This window comes from Dermacentor silvarum, chromosome 2 (assembly GCF_013339745.2).
Source record: "Dermacentor silvarum isolate Dsil-2018 chromosome 2, BIME_Dsil_1.4, whole genome shotgun sequence".
Taxonomy (NCBI): domain Eukaryota; kingdom Metazoa; phylum Arthropoda; class Arachnida; order Ixodida; family Ixodidae; genus Dermacentor; species Dermacentor silvarum.
The window spans coordinates 161,591,849-161,608,804 of NC_051155.1; the positions used below are offsets into that span (position 1 = coordinate 161,591,849).

The 16,956-nt window shown below is 45.1% G+C and overlaps 1 protein-coding gene across 1 annotated transcript in view; it reads right to left on the reverse strand.

The window, feature by feature from the left end:
* Positions 1–736: 736 nt before the first annotated feature.
* Positions 737–16,956, reverse strand: part of LOC119441981 (ADAMTS-like protein 1) — a 243,596-nt gene continuing 227,376 nt past the window's right edge. Inside the window, exons 18-23 of the mRNA XM_037706665.2 lie at positions 13,384–13,534; positions 12,549–12,709; positions 10,637–10,789; positions 10,109–10,291; positions 8,866–9,016; positions 737–7,969 (exon numbers count right to left, since the gene is read on the reverse strand). Of these exons, the coding sequence (XP_037562593.1) occupies positions 7,890–7,969; positions 8,866–9,016; positions 10,109–10,291; positions 10,637–10,789; positions 12,549–12,709; positions 13,384–13,534 (879 nt within the window). The 3' untranslated portion in view covers positions 737–7,889. The remainder of the gene's footprint in view (positions 7,970–8,865; positions 9,017–10,108; positions 10,292–10,636; positions 10,790–12,548; positions 12,710–13,383; positions 13,535–16,956) is intronic.

Here is a 16,956-nt window from a genome sequence, read left to right on the forward strand (position 1 = left end):
CCGTCGCGCGTGAGCTCTCGCGCAACTGACTTGCCGGGAGAGGCGGGAAGGAGGAGGAGGGGACGCTGTCGCTAGCTCACTCGCTCATTGGTTCGTCACGGGAAGGCGCTGAGGGAAAGGGCGCGTTAGCTCGGGCAACCGAGGGAAGAGCAGGAAGGGGGAGGGACTATTATCGCTCGCTCGCTCGTTTTTTCGTCTGTGCGTTCCGGCTATTCACTTACACTGAGAATCATCGTCGATGGTTAGTGAATGTTTGTTCTATGTTTTAGTGTCCCTGCGCGTTTGCTTTGCTCCTACTGGCGCACAGCATTATTTGTCGTTGTTTCACTAGTCTTAATGGCCCGTCATCTTGGTTTCGTTTTTTGTCTCCACTCCCCTTCTTCCTATCTTCAACGTGTTTTTGTAGCCACTCCTTCTTACGCAGCAGACCGGCGTTGTGCCCCTCTTGATGGAAATTGCCAACCTGCTCCCTCCCTATTTTTACGGTCATTGTAATGTGTGATTTTATATCAAATAATACTAATAAACTTAAGACACAGTTCTCGCCTCTGTTGGGCACAAAGCTAAAAGTTTAGCAACACATGTCATCCGGCTCGCCACATAATTGCGGAAGACCGTTGAGGACTGAGGAGTAATACAACCATTTGTTGTGTATTACTCGTAAGTAATACGTTATGATGGATTTTTCTACAATTTTACGTACACGGGCTGAAATATACAAGACAACTCAGTTTTTCTAGGTCATAATTTATTGGCACTACGAGATCATAAATAACATGTCACACAGACACACACACACACAGAAAAAAACTTATTGCTCTTGTAGTGAACTTTCATACACACCTCGGGGGAATAGCTCTCTGTGACGCCTTCTCAACAGGCGGCTCTTCGTATACTTTCAAGTGAACACACGTGAGTTTTATGTTACAGAGCATTGCACAGCTGTCACGTGACAGCTGCTGCACATCATGGGTGCCATGACATTTGTCCAGTGGAGACAGTTCATCGTGCTTAACAACATGATTAACTTCATTTGTAACTCAAAAATGGGAAGTCAGGTTTGGTACTAGTGTTCGCTTGAAGACCGGACGACAGCTGGAAAAGAAGGGACAATGAGCGAGCGAGGCGAGAGCATGTGCTATTAAATATTATCTACAACAGTTTGACTCTTATGAGTAAAAAAGGGTAATATCGAGTAATGTATCGAGCTAAAGATAAACGCGCAGAAGAGCGAGATAGAAGGGAAAAAAAAACAACGGGTCGTTTCTCAGACCCATTGCGATACTTTTTGGTATCGCAATGGTACCGAAAAGAAAATACAAAATCTTACGCATGATTTGAAGCAGGCACGCGTACAAAAATACGACACGCAAGGAGTGAAAAGGGCAACGCGAACGCCTTTGGCGAAGCTGTGGGATTCGTCAGGTAGTTTGGAAAAGAAGTAGCAGGCACTGAGAGTTCACTAGAAGTTGAACCTAAAACGGCAGAAAGGCTGAGAATGCGGACTTAATTTTGTATGCTTCCTGTCTTCCGTACCGGTTTTCTCAACTTTCTGTTGTTCTAATATCTGCTGCATTATCTACACAGCAGAGGAAGGAAAACAAATTGACACTGATACATTCGAGGAAATGGACTTCACGACTCTCCGTATTGAACGTGCAAGGCAATCTCGCGCAGGCGTGAGTTGAAATTAAAACGGATCCTGACATCCCGTTTACACGTCTTTTTTGCTACGCGCCACAGAAAACAGCCAATGTAGGTCGAATGCAAATCCAACGTGGCCAAATGTAGAACCAATGTGGTAAACATTGGGAACACATTGGCCCTGGTTGAAGTGCTACTTTCCTCCCCCTGTAGATGAAATAAACATGTTGTGAACATTGATAATGTAATTCTATTGACAGCAATACATCATGCTCATCCCGTTTGTTTGCTTCCCTTAGCTAAATGTAGATGATAACTAGCCTTCCATCTTGTCGACGGGAGTACTCTGCTGTTTTCAATTGTCTGTGGGAATGCGCGAAAGCGTGCTCACTTGCTAAGCACTGTCATCTTACTAAGCACTGTCATCTAATTCTATAATACAGAAAAGTCAGCCTTGGCAAACCGTGCGCGCAGAAGCAAGAAATTAATCAAAATAAAGATTCACGCACACTGTTAATAGTACTTTGCTTGCACTTTTTATCAATCGTGCACGTAACTTACCGCAAGGTGCCACGACACAGTAACATGCTTAAGCGTGCATTCTCTGTAGTTTTCAGAAACACGTTAATAGTCTGGGCAAACAGCGACTGCACAAGCGCTCATTCTGAAATATACACATAAAAAATGCTACCTCACTGCTGTTCTGGGTAATAAATGACGTCTCCTGCAAAGAACCGACTACACATCCTTTGCTATACGTAAGCACTCGGAAATCTTTCAAGCATCCAAACAACCAGAGCTTAATTTTTTTTTCTTTCCTTGGCGTCAAATTTCCTGTAAGTAATACCAAGGAAGGCAATCACCAGTCGCAATGCATTATTGAATGAGTTGGAGGCAGCACGGTGTGCTCAGTTATTCGCAGGTGCACAAAAATGAAGAACTAGTTAACGTGTAACCATAAGCCTTAGCTATCACATCCACAGTCACACCACACAGGAGATAAAAACAAAACACTATCTTAGGCAAATTACTCGCGCTTGATTTCAGGCGCACGTTTGTCAGCACACTCCGGGGTAAACGACCAATCATTGTGTTGCTGCGTTGCCAAGAAAATGAGCATTAATGAATCGTCTACGTTTTTCGCACTAGGCGCTAAAAATGAAACACCAGCTTTCTGCCTTCTTCGAGAATTTTGCCACGAAATTCCAACAGGCCAAATCGACCAAGAAATCATGACTCAAGTTTCAGACAGCAGTCGTGAATGCAGGTACCTGCGCATCTAACAGAAGTGGACGTAAACCGAAAATGATATGTATACCCTGTCTCAAGTCGCAGTTGCCTCAAACGAGCCGCACCCGGCCTGCACCTCTACCTGCTGTAACTAGTCAAGCCCCCCAAAAATTATTAGTCCTTGATTTTTACTTGAACAGTGCGTATATTATTTGTTTCTTTGGGCAGCATGCGTTCAATTGCGCAGTAAGCTGTGCAATTGAACTTTTTTATGGTTTTACCGTGTTTCCTTTTTAGTCTTTTTTATTTTTTTGTCTTGTGGCAAATGAACTTTGGGCCAAAAGGTTTGGTGATCTTGAACCTACCGAGTCCCGAGAGGCGCGGGACAAATTCACAACACTCAGTTGAGTTAAATGTTGGAAACTTTCATCACTGGCTTCTTCGCAACACCATTTTTCGTCCCACATCAACGGAACTGACTGAAGCTGAAGAAAACATTGGGAACTCAAATCTCAGTGCAGTTACCACAGTAATACAGCATAACAGAGATGCGAACACTGACCGTGACAAATGTGCCAATATTACGCAGCACTTTGCTGGCACGATATATATTGTGCGTTATCCAATTACGCTCCGAAGGAATAGATGCGGCCAGCAGTCACCATGAGAAGAACGCTTTCTTATTGCGCACGTGCTGTCATGGAGCAAGACGAAAGCCTTCCTCCGAATTCCCTTCCGCTCCTAAGCAAAATAGGAACACGAGAACGGAGCTGTTCGTGTAGTGCACGCTCTTAAAACATGCCCGAAGGCTTGTGGACTGTGCGTTTAGTTCTCGCAAGAGAACCAATGCACAAATGGAATGCAGGCTCATCTCAGCGATGTTGGCGATTTCGTTTATCCTGCTTTAGTTCTCGCAAGAGCAACCTCAACGGGGAATGTTTACAGCAAAATTATGGCATCACGTACCTCCTGAAACAACTGCAGGAATGAAATTCTACATACGCTACTCATGACAGGCTGGTAGCATTTGCCAAAATTAAAAAAAAACGGGGCAAAGCTATTAGCTGAGTTTAGGTATGACCACCGACCAAGCATCATTCATGATTGAAGGCAGCTTTCATGGTTTCACCGATATGCCTCTTTCATTCCACCTAAAAAATGCCACTCAGCCCTTCGTGGTTACTTCAAGCGTCAAACATTTACATAGAGTAAAGTAGTGCACTGTGAAACATTTGAGCCCTTCCCTTCGAGATTTTCCCAGTGAAACGTGCAGACAATCATAATGAACGAAAATATGCACAAGTGACACTACAATGAAACAGTTTTTGACTAAGTGTCTGTGAAAACAGATGCCATTTTCTATTATCTTATGTGACAACCAGCTGTTAATGTTCACGAAGCTTTCATTACCAAATATTTGACACAACCTTATGAGACACCTAGCTACAGTGATCTAGAGTGCCCTAGCGAGACAGGTAACAATATGAATATACTGCTGCATTCAGCTATACACAGTAGGCACCACACAGATTTGTTCGAAGTGAAAGTACGTAAGCCGGCGCAGAACGCAATAAAATTCCATGAGCTGATGATGCAGTGCTCACCATCTTAGAGGTATTTTCGCAAAATCGGCTCATATTTTCGTTCACATGTCTAAGAGCATTTCAGGTCCATGTGGCTAAACGCGAGAGGAAAACAGAGCCATTTGAGGCCTAATTATTTATGCTATAGAAACACACGGTACCAGGATGCAGAGTATGCGTCGAAGTCACAATAACTGTGATCAAGGACCAGTATCGTGGCCGTTTCCGCAATATTACAGTGACCCTACTTGAGAGCCTAAGAAATTCGCTTTCCTCAAATCACTTTTTCGTGGTCAACGTGCACATTTCCGTTTTGCATTTTCTGGCCGTGAGTCGCGCCTTTGATCCTCGAAACCTCATCACTGCAAGTATGACGAGACTGCCATATCTGCGCTCATAAAACCAAACGTTTAAATGGCTTAAACAACTTCCAGCTGAATAGTTGACGCTATACTACCAGAGAAATAGGTTTCTAACTGTGGTGTGACAAACATGGGTGCCACTTGAACGAGGAAATTTACTGCCAGCTTGAAACTCGACATATGACGGATTTTGCAGCAAGTCAAATAGAGTAAGTACAAGGGCAATAACAATTTGATCAACTTTATCTTTGATTTCAATGGCATAATTCACGTGGCACGTGGATATCTGTGTGCTACAGGGCCAGTCACCCCAGTAAGTTGAACACACTCTATATATTTTTTTCATTTCAAATAAAACGCAATCCTTTAGACGAGAGCATCGCCTTCTCGGTGTGTACGAGGAAATAAACAATGACGAATCGAAACAGAAGACAGAAAGAACAGGAAAATGACCTAACCAGGATGCATGACTAAACAAAAATGCAGTGTAGGAGACACGAAAGCTCGAAATGTTTCGAAGTGTTCTCGTGTCACATAAACCCGTTTTCTTCTCGAGGAGTAGTGTCCCCCGACAGGGGACGTAACATTCAACAAACATACACGTATACAAAATTCAACACCAGTTTTCTGAACAGGGTTAATGATTCTTAAGTTGCGCTACACTATAGTACAATGCATGAGATGTGCTATTCGAGAAAAGATAAAATCATCATAAAATCACTTTGTAACAAAACGATGTATTATTGCAATGGTGTAATTTTTCGGTGTAAACAATGACACGTGCCTACCTTGCAACTCGTTCAGTTGAACGAGGTAGCAATTAGCATCAACTAAAACATAATTCACTCCTCAATAACGGCATTTCTAAGCGTTGCACTGGAACTCTCACAAAGCAGTTACGATCTAACATTCACACGAGGAAATAGGATAACGTTCCCTCCTTAATAAAGCTATTAATCTAGGCGCGCCTCGTGAACCCAAAAGTGCTGTTTTGAACAAATATAATCACCAGTACAATCTTAGGCATCTGCAAACATCGAAAGTAGAGCGCTAACCTGCAATCGGAATTGTTTGCCTGTTGTTCGTTCTGTGCCAAACATTTCTTGATTGAAGGGACTTCAGTATATTCTACTCCAAGGAATGTTATGGCAGTGCATTTATACAAAACAAAATGTAGTTAACTCTCCACATCGGTCGTCCAACACAGCAAGACTTCGCACATAAAACGCAATACATATCGCCTATGGCACAAACGTACGCAGCACTGACAACTTCGACTGAGAGGTGAGAATACATATCGCCTTACTGAAACGTTTTGCATGCGGCGGTGTAACTCGACATGTTGTTCGTAGCATTCATAAGAAATCATGTGGACTTCGCACGGAATATTTATGTATTCCATAAAGATTAGGGAGTAAGACCTAAAAAGGCGAAATTTTTGGCTGGCATGCGGACACATTTCTGTAGGACGAACTTAATACGAAGTACAGCACCAGTAGCAACGTTTCAATTTTGCTTCATTCTGAAGAAGTATGCCGCTCAAAAAGTGGCACGGTTCTCTCTCTTTCTGGCGGGCTGCACGCCAACTGGACGTCAAGATTCAAGAAAAAACATGAACTTGACATTGCTTCCCGACTTCACGTTTGCGTGACGGGGATTATGCGCAGTGGTATAAGCGGCGGTGCCACATATGTGTACTACACCTAACTACCCACATGATGGACTGGCTGCTCGTCATTTCGCCATCCCGCTATCTCTAGTCGTCAGACCACTATTAAAGATCCGATAACTCACACTGTACCAAGAGTATAATAAAGGACTACAAAAGGAAAAAAAAACGTAGCGAAATAATATGTCTGTACAGTAGTGGTGCCGCATTGATTTTGCAAAACAAAATCAAACTTGCGCCATAGAACAACGCCAAGGTGACTAATACTAATGATTTTGAGAAACCTCGTTTTAATTACACTCCGAGTTTGCTGTCGTGATTGCTTGCCCCGCCCATCCTTTCGACGTACAGCCATCCGCCAGGAGACCGTGCGCATGCTGCCTTTAAACGAGTATCAGAGGTCTGTAGTCGAACGGGGAAAGTTCGGCTGCTTCGGTGCTTCTCATATTATTCAGAGAAACAGGCAGTCACGTCTAGATGATCTAGTTACCTTGGAATTCGCGCGTGACCTTAGAATTTGCACACCAAAACAAAACCACCGACAAAATAAAAATAAAGAAAAAGCCTATTTAAAGCCAACGCCTGCAAGATTTCGGCTACTCGAGTACGCCTAGGTACCGAATTCTTCCCGAAGGGGCTGACGGATCTGACACTCGACTACACCCCATTTACCTGAATATGTCAGCGTAATAGCCCTAACAAGCACCCTTAAAGATTTAGTTACTCGTTTTCAGCGGCATTTTCTTCTTCAGCTTGAGACTATAACATTGCTACAAGGTGAACAACATTACACTTACTCAGTGCGAAAGATGTGACTGTCTACAGCAGGGTGCTGCACTGTGCCGTAGAATCTCTCCTTCGGCTGATTCGCCCGGAGACGGTGACGGCTCGACAGACGGGAATGGCAGCCCAGCTGTCAACATCGTTTCGGGCATCCCGTCACCACCGCATCCGCCGTAAACCGGCCACGAAAGCGGAACAAAACTTCTCTACGCAACAGATGAAATCGCGCAGCCATCGCTATAACGCGCGCTGCTTCAAACGCGTTCTGAAACCTGCGGCGCCTTTATCTCGCCACACCACATCTTAACTTCTCTCACGGAACACACACTGGGGGAAGCTTTCCACGAAACATCGTCACGGGACGCTACATCTCAGCCAGTGTCATCATCTGTCGGCGGCAGCTGGAGGGACAAACATAAACGCGACGACGACGACGACGATAGTGCCACTGCGGTCGGTCTCGGTGGTTGACCAAGCGGTGATGGACAGCGACGCTTTGGCCAACTGCTTCGACAAGGCCAAGGTGCTGGCGGAGCCGGCATCGAAGCGCGGCAGCCGTCCAAAGGCGGAACCTGAAGAAGAAGTTTCTAGCTGCGTTCGCAGGTGGCGCAGCAGAGATCAGTGGTAGTTCTTCATGTGACACATGCGAAACTGGCGGATCATTTGGCAGTTGCGTGAGTGGTCTTCGCAGTTTTGCCCTGCTTGGAAAGGGGCGAGGCAAAAAGGAAAAGAGAAGAGAGAAAACGCATGAATATAATGTCAGTGACACGCGTGCTTAAGCACTCTAAGAACAAAGTGAGTGTTGGCGAGTTCTTTACGTCAGAGAAATTGTAGTGATCCGTTGGGTCACTCGAATGAGCCACACGTTCAAGTGTACCCTTCATAACTATGACGCTCGTCTAGTGTACGGTGGAATTGTTGCTAAAAGGGCACAGTCAAAAAGTCGACTGCTCAGCAAGAAGCACGACTAGCAGCAACCAGCGCATCTGGTGAGGCATGCTCAAAGTAGTCTTGAACTATCGGCCTACGGTGCACGGCGCAAACGCACTTGTAGGCGCACTGCTTCATCGGTCTTTACACTATGGTATATTGAGAATAACGGAGAAAACGTAGTACGCACTGTCTACAGAGAGCTATAAATCTAGTGCGCCGTGCTGCTGTTAATCATATGCCATAGATCACGTCCGAAGAGTAGGCAGGCGTTGTGCCCCTTCTGGTGGCAGTTGCCAGCCTTGCTTCTCGCTTTCTCTTTCTTATGTATATGTTTTCAAATCAAATAATAATAATAATAGATCACGTCCGCCGAAAACCCGTCAATAATACACGGCCGAATAGCCCTCCAGTTTACACCCCGTTGTTTGGCATTTTGATCGCATGTAATTTTCTAGTAATCCTCACCGCAGACGAGCTGCTATTCGCATCAGTTCAGGCACGTGCGTCACGCTTGGCTGCGGATGGAATCAGCAATTCGTGCAGCCGTTCGAATCCAGCTTAAGTGACTAATTGCTCTCGCGAGAGCTCTGTTTCTCCTACGCAATTGACGAAACTTGGCACGTGTACCGAATCAGCTAAGTAAGTAATAAGCGTCACTCACTAGCTGCATCGCACGGCTGAGCCTTGCATCCTTGGAGCACTTCGGGTCGGTCGTGACTCCGACACGAGTCTCCGGCAGGCTTGTCTGTGCCGTACCACACGCAGCGCAGAATACGCGTGCGGAAACCACTCTCTCCGCATGTCGCTGTGCACTGGGAAAACAGAACAAGAAAACAGACAATGACACAGGCTATAGCAGATTGATTTACGGGGCCTAATGTGCCGCTTAACTTGCGTGCTATGAGATGCAGTGTTGAGAGATGGATTAATTTTCACCGCGTTGGTCTGCCAGCTTTTTTACAAGCATCTAAACTAAGTACACCATGGTTCTCACATTCCGCCTGCGGCTGGGATTACACATACGTTGCATTAAGTACATGTAAGGACAGAAGAAGGTTACACAATCTCTGGCCATCAACAAAAACAACTTCAATTCGTTAAACAATCGTCAATGCGCTTGTTCTTCGTCTATTTTCATATTTGACCCTTGCCGCAATGGACATATTTTGATGTGAGCGATAAAAGAAATCGCTCATGCATCTCGCTTTGCGTGAACGTTAAACAACCCCAGTGGCCAGAATTAAGCCGGGGCCCTTCACTCTACATATGACGTCCCTAATAGTCTAATATTCAGCTTATGGTCGTTAAGCCTAATAGTTTAATCAATATTGGTAGTGGTTCTTTTAAAAGAATGACCAGGGCATGTCCGTTTCTATTTTCTTTTTTCGTTTATACCTTGTAAGAAATAACGAGACTGTGAACAGTGTCATTGAAAGCACCGTTATCTATACGTAACGTTTGGCAGTCTCTTCAAACTAGCAACAAAATATCTTGAAACGCGAACAATGATATATTTTACTGTGCGAACTCCTTGGTTAAACCTTTGAATACTTTTAATTGGAAATAAGGGGATGTTCTTGTCGTTAGCGCGTCGCGAATAGCAAAACCGTTGACTAATAGAAAGAAACTTGGCTGACAATGGCAATTTAACAAATTGAATTTACAGTGAAGGTGCGTATCACCTATAAACACTGAGATCCAAACAAAATAGAGACTCACAAGAAAATGAATACAGTAAGTGATCAACGGTCGTCGAACAAGAGATACCTCAAGCTGCAGCCAACGTTTCAACAGTGGAATTCGCCGAAAGTACCCTTGTCGAAACGTTGGCTCTAGCTTGAGGCATGCCTTGTTCGACCATTGTCGATCGCTTAAGCATCGAAGTAACTGGCAAGTCACTTTACCTCCGACCACTCGCCGACCTTCCAGACGCCTCTGCAGAGTTCGCTGAAGCACTCCTGCTGATCCTGAGGCCTAATTGAGATATCGCAGTGCTTGTCCTCTACGATGGTGTCGTTGGCCAGTCGACAGCTCACCGGCCGCTCTTGGACTGCACGGCTGAGGCCCAGGCAGTGGCCCTTCGTGCACTGCATGCCGAGAAAAACAGCGTCACCGTGCTGCTTTACGGGCCCGTCGTAAACGTTTCGGTTTCAGAAACAACGTTCTCTGAAACCGCGAAAGGCATCCACCAGGACAGTGCTTTAACTTTCCACACTGCTCTAAATGAACTTGCAGTATTTCTCTCAAGAGCCACCGCAGACTTCGACCTCCAGCATACTTGCTCCACGTTTTAGCGAGGCCACAAACGAGGTCCTCTGGAAGGACGTCCTGCTGTTGAGTTACTGCTGGCTCACTTGCAATGCCTCATCGGTCGTTTTGAAACGCGTCGGAGGGTTTCAGCCCTGGTACCTATTCTGAAGCAAAACACTTACATCCGTCCAGGGGCCCGCTACCCAACGCGGACAGCTGTCGATGCCGCAGCTCTGGATTATCAGCGGCGCCTCCATGCCGGCGTCCACGCACAGCGTGTTGTCCACGGTCTGCGATACGTTGTGCAGGCGAACCATGCATTGTGCCACACGTACCTGCGACGAGACGTATAGAGCAGCTCACATTTAAACATAATTTTCCAACGACCTCCGACCCTCCTTTTACAGATGTTAACCAAAGAAAAAAAAAAACAACAGAAACATCACACATAGAATAAAGATATTGTAACAGGCGGCATTTTCACCAATATTTCCGTGTTACTGCCGTATCATCCAGATTTCTATTATTAGCGTACGAAATGATTAATAATAGTTTTCAGTTGTAACTTCCTCAAGCTTCATTTGATAATCTGGATCACCGAGAGTCGCTTTCATCAAGCTGCATCTTATAATAATTCCGTGTGAATGTGATCAAGATTTAGACGTTATGAAGTGACTGATTATGAAGTGACGGCTGACCTCACTACTCGCATAAACACTTTTGCGTTGCTCATGTTGCTAAAGTGCCATTTGCCAATATTGCATTCGGAGCCGGACAACTATGGCCTACATCTTCCATTTTCCCAACTCCCAGCACCCTGAGGCCACCTATGATGCTTCGCCGTTAAAACACGTTTAATGCGGAAAAGTAAGCTTGCCGTGACAGCATACGGTGTTCGTGGTTGCAGGTATAGCAGAAGAGATACGAATGATAATAGTCTGTACAATTTTTTTTAATAAGCAATGACAGTTTCTCAACCGTTGGGTGAAATGCGATGTGTCTCAATAGAGCAGATTTTTAAGTGCGAAAAATCTCATATGCGGAACTCTATAAAACAAGGACGGAGGACATCCGCATCCACTGCTGCGTGCTGGGTTCGCATCCGCGTTCTTAATCGGTGGCTTTTTCTGTATTCTACTTGCTTTGAATCTGTAGTTAAATCGCTGGAACATACTAGTGGCTTTTCTACCTTGTGTTAGCGTTTGTTCGGCACTGCGTTCGCGACTAGTTCACTTGTTATTTACTTAACATCAAAGGGAAAGAAAAATACTGTTTATACTCTTTATTAAAGGAATTAGCGATAAAAGGATTATGCATCGTGCAATAAACAGCGTACTGAATACAAGATGATTCCACTAACCTATTACTCAAGTAAAGCCAGAATCTGAGCATTTGACGTACTATCTCGTGCGGCCACTGTTGTTAGTCGAGCTGTCTCAGAAGCTTTTCTTCAAGAATGTTTAGCAGTGCGGAGTACCCACAGCTCTAACAAGCATTTCGCTGTTGACGACGCCTAACGACCTTTATTCAGTGACACAGTATCTCAAAAGGCAGAATACCATTTTTGAATAAAAAAATTCGCGTGTGACAAGCTCTCTTCAACCTCGCTAAGGAAATATCCTGAGGTACGTTTACTGGCCCTATATTCCCTGGAGCCATCTAACATATTTGTATCAGGTGAAGAAAGAAAACACACTGAGGCGTCAATAAGCAGTGTCAACAAGTTTTTTGATGGCAGTAGGTTCCATTAAGCAGCCACCCACTTAAGACGCATTTTCAGCGCAGGCGATTCCCCACCATTCATTTAATGCTGCATTGTAACGTCGCTGTTATCGTTGTCAAAATACAACCCATTTGGAATCTGTTCTATCATGTGCACATTTCGCTATAGTGGAATACAACTCGTTTTGCATGGAACACATTTAGGACGTTAGTTAAGCGTGGTCACTCGGCAGCGTAAAATGTATGCACCGACGCCACGCGACAGCACGCACTAAATACGCCGCAAATACGCTCCACATGGTTGTTGCTTTTTGGTCGCTACTTTTGTCAGATAAAGATAATATAGCCCGGTGACACGCGTGCAACACCAACCTGTAGTCCACCTCCTCCGCACGTTTGGGAGCAGAGGGACCAAGGCGTGGTCTCCCACTCGAACTGCAGGCTGTCCGCATTGCCCCGACCAAGGACGTAGCTGTTGTGCATCAGGGCGTCGTCGTCGTCCTCCGATGCCAGGGTTTCGGGCTTCGCTTGGTCTGTGAGTTGCAGATGACAGGCAGCGAGAGGGCGTTCATTAATGGTGGAACTTACCTCACGGGACTTCGCCAGCCACTTATCCATTTGCACCGCCCCCTCTGACAAATTTTATGTTCATGGCCTTTCGGTGTCCTAAATGGATGCTTTATATGCAGTCTTACTAACTTAGCAGTGCGGCTTACTGGGGTATATATTGGTCCCTTATAGACTGACAACACTAAAGTTCTGATGTAATGTGTCAGACAAACTAGGAATTGTTCAAATCATAGTTGAAAACGTCGTCAACAACGAGTACGTGTCGCCTCACCCCGCCTAGCCACTGCGGCCTGCTACGATCATTGTTTTCATCGCTGGCTTCATTTGTTTTCATTGGCGCTCTACATTGGTGATTTTACTTCGCAGTTGTTTCACATCGGTGATTTTCCTTGGTACAGAATTAGCAGATCTTTTCTTCATTTCTGGATGCCTTTTCTTTCCGAGTTTAACAGCACGTGCGAGCAGAAAAAAAAAACGCGAGAAAAAAAAATACAATTATTCAGCTACTGTGCATCTGCCCTTCTCAAAGACTGCCGGCAAAATCGCGGTTGCAGCATTAGGTGCCCAGCTGGAAGACGGGCTTGCAAGACCAGGATTTTGCCAGACAAGATGATCTCGAAAGCCGAACGTTGCTTACGGCTGCCTCCGCCCAGCCTCTTGTGGAAGTCCGAGAGCAGCGTCTGGATGCTAGGGATGGTGGCGCCTCCGTGGTGGCTCGCCGCTCCCGACCGCGCCGTCGGGTCCTCGAGCGTACCCTTGACCTCGTGGATCACCCGGCCGTCGCGGTCCTGTGGTTCGAAGCGGGAGAACGGTGCACTCGAGAAGCTGCTCGGTAAATCGCGCGCCAGTACCGGCATTCAGAGTTTCCGGATGAACGCTAGCATGACCACAACGGGTCCAAAAGCCGCAAAGCGTGCCTTGAGTAGTATTTCCAAAGCCTCAATGCACTCCTGGCGGTGAGAAGGTTCCCTGGTGGTGAAGGTGCTAGTGGAAGCTACAGAAGTAATGTTGGTGGCGATGTATGTTAGTCTTACAGCTGACAACTTGTAAGCTATGAGCGTCTATTATTTAAACGCTGATGGAAGTCACCGTAACTCACTGTCAGGCATAAAAGCGACGAGAAGGTGAGGCAAAAGCCGGGCTGGGCTCTTCCTGAAAGGAATTCGGGTGCTGCACTTGAATCACTATACAAAGCTTGGCATGTTAGGCTTCCGTAGTGAGCCAGAGCTATTCGTATCTCTCTCTTCTTCGCCCCCTTTTCTAAATAGGCCACGCGAAATCATTCAAGCAGATCGTCTAAGCTGCTTCACAATCGCCACCAGCCCCAACGCCACCACAACCATCGCGGCAATACTGCACTCTTTCTGAATAAAATTAAAGCACAAAAACTGACACACAGGTTCTACCATTCTGGTTACGTGCTGCGTGGCCTTTTTTCTTTTTAAACGTGAGAATCTGGTGGCTGTCTCATGCAGTTGCTCCGCTGAATGCGCTATGACGCTCCCAGTGGAAGGAATTAAGATCTTGCAATAACATGAACGAGGGGAATAAAAGGGTTTCTGAATTTTTGTCGATGTGTTTCCGGTAACTGCCATGTTTATATGTTGCCTTACGAAAAAAAAAGGTTAGAATCTTCCTGATTGCAGAATCCTGGCTGTTGTATTTATTATTACTTTCGTTTAAGACAATAAAATCGGGATATTGAAGCACACATGTTTCATGCAACACAGCACATGTAAGCATGTGTTTATATGGTAATGCATGCAAATCTCGTTTGATTGTAAGATCTTCTCTCCGGGATCGTGTTAATTTCATTATTTCCAGAAACACTTGTCTCGGCAAAGGCATCCACTTCGCAAAGAACATGGGTACTTTACTGCGAGGGGAAAAAAAAAAAGAAAACTGCCTTCCTTATATTCGACGACCTCGGCAGGGTGTTTGTGCGCCTATAATTAATCGACGTTGTTCTGCGCATTTTAATCCTGAACGGAAAAAAGATTAAATTATGGGGTTTTACGTGCCAAAACCACGATATGATTATGAGGCACGCCGTAGTGGGGGACTCCGGAAGTTTGGACCACCTGGGGTTTTTTAAGGTGCACCTAAATCTAAGTACACGGGTGTTTTCACATTTCGCCCCCATCGAAATGCGGCCGCCGTGGCCGGGATTAGATCCCGCGACCTCGTGCTCAGCAGCCCAACACCATAGCCACTGAGCAACCACGGCGGGTAATCCTGAACGGAGCAACCTAAGTACAGGGTCCTTCTATACAGAGCTTTATATTTTTGAAATATGCGTGCTGAGGGAGAGTACGAAGTTGGGTGATAACTTTATTCGATAATCGATAATGTTTTCTACAAAGCCTTCGTGAAAATTGGCTCTTCGATTTCACATCTTTCAACACAGATTATTTACAATAATGAGCACTCGTCCCTTTCGTGATACAACGCATTTCATTTAAAAAATAATAATAATTGCTCCACATAACCATTTATCAATTCACACTCCTTTTTTCTTTCCTTCAATAATATTTGCGAACAAATCAGAACAGAACGGGTCCAGTGAGGAATAATGGTCCAACAGATGGCTGGGGAGGTATGTGCGAAATAACTGCATGACGGCTGATAATTTTACATCCTGTGCGAATACTTATTTCTTTAGTAACCACCTCCTGTATGCTATTGCACTACTGCATTTGAAGCTTACAATATTTTAGCAGAAGTTTTTAAAGCAACTAATGTTTTGTCTCGGCACTCTTCGATTACAATGACAGAACAGGCCTGGCCTGATCTTTTTTTTTTTTTCGGTTATGGTTGAGAGGTCATCCACAGTTTTCTTACGCCTAACGTTGACAATCCGATCGCCGTGCAGCAGTTCAAGTGTCCCGTTCTGAAGTTAGGAGCCCCTAAGGCACATTCCTTAACAGGTTGTTGATATGAAGGTTCGAACGCTACCGATACTTATGCAGGCCATCTCAAGAGAATGTTTTTTCTAAAAGCTTTCTTCTCTATTTTTTAGGAAGAAAATAAAGGCTGGGATAATGCAACGATTTTCATCATAACTAGCCTATCTTTATGTTCACTGCATGATCTCTAATTACACTCGTCTTGCGCTAGCTGATTTCAAATTGTGCCTGCTAATTTCCTAATTTCATCATACCACTTAATTCTCTGGCGTCCTCGACTGCGCTTCTCTAATCTTGGCGCCCACTCTGTAACTCTCATAGACCACCGGTTATCTGCCCGACGCATTACATGGCCTGCCCACCCCCATTTTTCCATATCGCACGGCTATCGCCTTTTCTTCTCTTATCCACACCACTCTCTTCCAGTCTCTTAACGTAGCGCCTAAATTTTTCGTTCCATTACTCTTTGCGCGGTCCTTAACTTGTTCTCGAGCTTCTTTGTTAACCTCAGACTTTCTGCCCCACATATTAGCATCGGTAGAATGCAATGAATATACACTTTTCTTTTCAAGGGTAGTGGTAAACTCATGGTTATGGTTTGATAATGCTCGTCGGATGCGCGGCAACCTATCTTTACTCTTCTGTAAATTTCCTTCCCAAGATCAAGAGGCCATGGTGGCGTGGAGGTAAGCTATAACATCGAGTGTCTGTGCCCAAGCTCCTCAGTTTGAACCCTCGCCAAGGCCACATATTCAGTTTCGTTGTGGCGCCCGAAACCAGAAAAGAAATAAAAAAAAGTTCCGAGACCTAGTGAGGATATGCTAATCCAGGTACAACCAGGTTAGGAAGGCCAACAGGGCTTCACCAAGGGACTGCCTCAATCAGAACAGGAATTGCCCTCCCTGGTGCAGTATAGGGCCACTACATCCCTGACGACTCTTGCAACAATGCTATTCTTGATCGATATTCATCAGTAGTGCGAGCTGCCGGTAGTAGTAAAGGAACAGAATGCCGCGAAAGAAGTCCTTACATTATACCGGCCCATGGCTCACATTCACAAAACAGTTTTTACGCTAGGTAGGACTGACTCGTACAAGCAGATTACAGTCAGTCGTGAAGGGCATATCATTGGCGAAGGCGTCTGACGGTCCCATTACAAGCTATTGAACTTTGAGAAGCTTTCTGGATTCTGCTCCAGGATTTTATCGAACACAAAAATCTCCCTAATCTTTTACTATCTTTTTTTTCTGATGCAGCCTAAACACAACATAAGATGAATTTTGTTACTTCAACGCAATTTAGCA